Source organism: Coffea arabica, chromosome 8c (genome assembly GCF_036785885.1).
Source record: "Coffea arabica cultivar ET-39 chromosome 8c, Coffea Arabica ET-39 HiFi, whole genome shotgun sequence".
Lineage (NCBI taxonomy): Eukaryota > Viridiplantae > Streptophyta > Magnoliopsida > Gentianales > Rubiaceae > Coffea > Coffea arabica.
In genome coordinates, this window is record NC_092325.1 from 43,793,427 (window position 1) to 43,799,575 (window position 6,149).

Consider the following 6,149-nt stretch of genomic DNA (forward strand, 5'->3'; position numbering starts at 1 on the left):
CCAAAAGAATTGTTAAATTTATTAAATGTTTCAGGTCGTATAAATTTTATTAAAGGACAATAATATTCTTTTGCTCAAAAATTGTCAAGAAAATAAAATTTTCTAATTTTAACTCGATAAGGCTCGCGTTGACTCGATCTTATGTGAATCGAGCTTGAATATCATTCTTATATGTCGAGTCGAGCTCGAGGATTGACTCAATTGCATCCCTAATTTCAAACCAGCTCTGTTGCCATCACTGGCTTCTGCAAATCCCGTTAAGAGAGGCTCCAACAAAAGACAAAGCACTAGTCCAGAGCCGTGAGCCAATAGTATTGTTGGGCTTTGACATGGGCAACTAGGAGTTTGGGTCCCGTGAGAATTTAATGGACCAACAGTGTCTGACTAGATCCTAGAGAAAGAAAGTCAAAGGCAAGACTAGTTAGAATAAAGCCAAGCTCGCTTAGCTCAGCCCATACGATACCAATACACTCAACACTCAACTCACGCGGGTTGCCGTTGTCAGCCGGCCCCCCAGCTGTTTTCTGCACGATATTATTATTGTAATTAATAATAGATTCAGAAAATTGTTGAAATAGTCCACAAAATCTTTATAATTTCTCAAATTGGCCCGTAAAGTTTAATAAAGCAGTTTCTTCCTAAAACTTCTTCTTCCTTTTTTTTTTTTTGGTATGTTTTCCTAAAACGTTTAACTGTGTTAAAATTAAAAGACGCGTCAACTTTTGACCAATAATAAAAATTGAAGCATAATTTACCTCATATGTATTAAGTGGATAATTGCCCGCATCAAACTTGAAGCACTGTCTTCATTCCGTCTTTAAACAAAAAGAATGTGAAACATGGTCAAAGTACATATTTACTACAGAAGCTTCTGTTGATGGAAAGCTCTGACATACAACATTTTTCTTGGATGACCAATATATATATATATATACAATTAGCTACCTCTTCTTGTATGCTTTCAAATTGTAGTTGGATTCTTAACGGATATGGCAATTTTGGTATATGCTGAAAAGGAAACTCTTTTTTACTCAAAAAACAGGGGTACCTAAGACTAAGAGATATATATACATATACATATATATATATATACATATACATATATATATATATATATATATATATATGTTAATGAAGCTATTCTCCTATATGGTCTTATTTCCTTTTTCTTCATAGATGAACCGTGGGATGTCTCAATAATTCCCACAATTCCTTGACCAATAGTAAAACAGGTCAAATGTTCGAATCACTCACTCTACATTATACAGGAAGCTAGCTGGTGGGCCGCCTTTGAGACCTTTGACGCCAAGAAGCAATAGCCAATAGTACTAGGTTTTTTTTTGGGGGGTGGGTTTAGACTTTAGATTACGACTCAAATTAAAATGTATAACTCCACAATGGCACTTCAGCATCATTTTCCACGTCATCAAAACTATAACCATCTCCTAAGCAATGAGGTGGAGACAGCAAAAGCCCTTCTGCCATGTGTGCCATCAACCCATGCACGTCAAACAGAGCTTCATCGTCCATAAACATCGAACTCGTACTTTCCTCACCATTCTTCTGCAACGCCTCCCCATGATCAAAGCTGCTTACTTCATTGTTGTCGTGTGTGATATCCCCGATTTCTTCTCCTACTCGATCATGATGATGATCTCCAGACTCGCTCCCGCTTCCGCTAGCAGAAGCCTCAGAATTGGTATTATCACATTCTTCTTGGGACCTGAACATTTCCGCCGCCTCAGCTGCAGCTTTACGGATGTCCTTGGCATCCCTGGACTCCGGGACGGGCAAACGCCAGACGGAGTCAGCAAAGTTCAAGCAAGCCAAATGACCCCTTAACGCCAATGCAGCAACATCGTAAGCTCGAGCCGCCATCTCCGCAGTAGGATACGTTCCTAGCCATATTCTCGATTGCTTGTTGGGCTCGCGTAGCTCGCAAACCCACTTGTTGGAATTCCATCTTCTCCTCCTTATGCCTCTGTAAACCGGGTGTCTCGTCTCCTTGAACTTCTTCCTCCCAGCTCGCTTCTTCGGCCTGCTCGACGACAAAATAATCTCCTCGTCGGAATTGATGGCTCTTTGGGCTGTCGTGGGAGAAACATCGGACAACGAACCAAATGGGTGTGGATCAGAGCACGAGCTGGAGGCATCCATGTTTGGCAGATATCTGAGTTCTTGAAACCTAAGGCTTTCGGTTGTTTAGCTAACTCACAATAGTTGTTTTCGTTATCGGAGGAAAGCCCTTTTACTCTTTTTAGTTCTCGTGTTTGCTTGCTATAAGAGGAAACTGGGGAAGAGAAGTGTTTTTATAGCATGGGTATTTTTGGGGTACAACAACGTGGCTACGATATAGACACGAACACGTTATTATGACAGTAGTATAGTATTGATGCCGGGTATAAAACGTAAACACGTGGGATTTAGTGTGACGTGGCACTAGCCATGCTTCAAAAGTTGGAGAGTCAAACAGTATGAAAGAAAGAAAGATGGATACTCCTTTTTTATTTTATAGGGATGTGGGCCACGATTTGACTCTTACTAGTTGACAAGGGGATGAATGAATGCAGTGCTGCAGGACTTAAATAAGTAAAGAGGTAGGGTAGGGATGCTTTTTTTTTTTTTTTTTCGGGTCTTAGATTGAGGAGACCATTTCATAATTTTTCACTTACTTTTTGGTTGACTGCAGCCAGAAGTCGGCGCTTGGTGGTGGGGGCCACACGGGTGTTACTCATCCAGACCACGATTTGGGATGGGAAGGCTGCGGCAGCTGCTGCTGCCTGGCCAACATCAATCTACCATTCAACATTTTTCTTGATGTCAGCCACTAACATTGTCGTAGGTACGATAATTTGCATGATTGATGTGAGAATTTTTTTCGTGAAAGTTGTGCATCTATGGCACGAGATTTATTATTATTATTAATTTTTTTTTTGGTATGACTCCAATGCGTGGCTTATGGCACGAGACTTGATAAACTATTGGTTTGCTCAATTTTTCTATCAACAATTTTATTACAAGCTTAAAGTCGGTTAAGTTATTTGATATTTTAAATTTTTAATTGCCAAGAATTATTTAAATTAATAAATTTTGCACTGACTCAAAAACAGACACTGTTTTAGAGGGACACGGAAGCATTTACCGTGTGACACGATGCGATATATTCAGTTCAAACAACTTGTATATTACTCCTTTTTCCATTATTTGCGTCTCAAATGTTGTCCAGCCTTTTCTTTTTTTCATTATTTGCCTTAAATTGAAAATTATGTCGCATGATTTTGAATGAATTTGTTCCATTTCTAGAATATAATACTTGTAGAGAAGTACATATTTCAAGTTCTTATACAAATGAGAATGATAAAGTAAGCGGAAAGCAAGTTCCTTAACAAACATGACGTGCTAGTGACAATTGGATACTATTATTAGACCATATAAGTTCATCTCTTAAAAAAAAATGAAATTCTTCATTAATGGCGTAGTGTTTGGCTTTTCAGATGACGTAACCAGTTGGCAGCGGCGAAAGTTTTTGATGAAAGCTCCCTTTCTTTTGCTGGCCCCCAACCCCCGCCGCGGCGGAAGAGTTGTGCATATGTGGCATGAGGGCTTAGACGAATTTGGTACAGTTAATTTTACCATAGAAAAAGTTTGCAAGCTTAAGGTCGGCTAAACTCACTGGGCTTTGGCTCAGTGGCCGAAAGGGATTAAATCCCTCCCTCTTTGGGCTGTAAGTCCAGAGTTATTGGAAGGAGAGATAAGTTAAGTAAAAACTCTCGAATTTAAAATTTTTTATTTACACTTTAAAAAAAATTTCTAGTTTATATTTCAAAATTTAATTGCAAACAAAGTACCACTTCCTTTCGATGTGTGTAACAAATTTGATTTTTGTTTTACAAGTATGGCATGTACTCAAATTTATTAGTCTTAAATAAATTTTATACTAACACAAAAATAGACACTAATTTGGGAAGGATTTAACATGTTACGTATAAGGTATTCAATTCAAAAGACGTGTATATTACTTGTTTCTTTTGGTGAATCAGTGGACGTACCTCATTTTTAACATAATAATCCTTTTGTATAGATGCGACTCAAATGTCAGGTCCAGATTTCTTTTTTGTTCATCATTTGGCTTAATCCAATTTGGAGAAGCTAAATCACAATTTATTTTCTATGATTTTGAATGGAATTGTTTTAGTTCGCTTAAAAGTTTTACTCTTAACTATTTATTTATGAGACAATATGTTTTAGAACATAATAAATATTTGTAGAAAATTACACATATTTCAAGTTCTCACACAAACGAGAATGAAAAAGTATGCCAAACCGAAGGTCCTTGACAAATGTGAATTAGTGGTGATGCTGACAAGCGACAACTGGATTCCTGTTACATTAATATTAGACTGTTTAAGAAGACTGACGAATTGGGAAACGACAACCGTTTCTAAAGGATCACGGTCACGGTATGGCCTCAAAAATTTATACGGCTCATATTATAGCATGTGACTCGATTTTTACGCTATGTGTGAGACCCACAAAAAAGTGTTGTAAAATTACGTCGTGTGCAAAGTAAATTACATCGTGTGCAATAAAAGTTACGCGCTGTGAAAAATGAATACAACCGGCACAAACGGTTGCATGCCCCTTGTCCGACGAATTGTTTGGCTGTCAGGATGACGTAACCTGCAGGATGACGAATTGTTTGGCTCTCAGGATGACGTAACCGGCAGAAAAAGTTCTAATTAAAGTTCCGTTTCTTCTGCCAAACCCAAAAAAGAATTTTATTTTTATTTTGGCTCGCAGAAGAAACACGTGAAAAATGTGGCCTTTTAGTCAAGGTAACGGTTGCTTGGATAGTGGACGAATCATCCAGGAAAGAAATATTACGTATGAATCCTCGAACTTAGGCTCAAATTGTATTCTAGTCCTAAAAATTTATTACTTGAACGCCTATGAACTTTTAGGTTATTCCAATCATCCCGACTAAAGTGGATCACGGGCAGGAACGGTTGCATTTGCAATTGTTTCTAGCGTTTTTGTGCATTTTGCACATTGCGTAATTTTGTTTGCACACTGAGTAATTTTGTTTGCACAACGTGTAATTTTAGAACAAATTTTTGTGAACCTCACACACGTTGTTAAAAATGAAATACAAGAAGTGATTTGTACCGTACAATTTTTTTGGACCAAATCCTGACCGTTAACTATTCAGGGACGGTCCTTCTGATGACCGTTCTTACCCCGTCTCCCGACTAAAGTATATCCAAAGTTATCAGCACCAGGCTAGTGAATGGAACTAGCTTGAAAAAGATAACAGAAAATACAAATTGAAGTATCTGAGCCCGACTAGCTTTGTTTTAGCAATCTCATTTAATTTTCCATTATGCGAAGGACCACCGAAATATGGTTTTGAATAAAAAGAAATAGTATGAATATGCAAATTCACAATTGCATTTGTTTTGAGAATGACTTTAGTCTAGATTGAGTATGCCATTATTATTTCATTCGTATCTATGTATTGATGGTGTTGAAATATAAAAGACTACAAAAAACGGTAATTTGTACATAATCATACAGGTGTATACTCTCGTGTATTGATGACTATAATCTGATTGATCCTTTCATTTTTTTTTTTTTTGGGGCCAATCGACATCTTCGATAAATTGATTTTGGATGGAAGAGATATTTCAAGAAACGGCAGAATCAACAAGCTATGAACTGAAAGTAACAACTTATTTCACTGGGTGATGAGAATTCATGTATATTTCACTTAGTGAATGTGGATGGGATCATGGGATACGGAAATACTAGGACGAAATTTGTATTTAAGCAAGACAATTTTGCCATTGATCTATAGATTGTTAGGAGCTCTTTATATCCATGTGTAAGAAATAATAATACGACATAACGTGTTATGAGTTTCAGAAAATATTCTACCGCATAGTTGCAGTAAAAGTTTCCCATATTTCTTTCTTCTCGGTTCTTCCTCACGCAACTCTTTGCAACGGTCCAAAGTTATCCTCAACTAGTTGGGCCTTTTATACACCGAATCCATGAGTTTTGGGCACAACTGTTGGTGTCCTACACCACGGGGAGGATAAATCAGCCCATTACTTCTCTGTTGCCAGAATAATAATTATCTTCTTGTACTT

The 6,149-nt window shown here is 37.5% G+C and overlaps 1 protein-coding gene across 1 annotated transcript; it reads right to left on the reverse strand.

Annotated features, from left to right (window-relative positions):
- Positions 1–1,298: 1,298 nt before the first annotated feature.
- Positions 1,299–2,267, reverse strand: LOC113705597 (dehydration-responsive element-binding protein 1A-like). Its single transcript, XM_072062533.1, has one exon. The coding sequence runs from the start codon at positions 2,155–2,157 to the stop codon at positions 1,378–1,380; it is 780 nt and encodes a 259-aa protein (XP_071918634.1). The 5' UTR covers positions 2,158–2,267; the 3' UTR covers positions 1,299–1,377.
- Between the last annotated feature and the right edge of the window lie 3,882 nt (positions 2,268–6,149).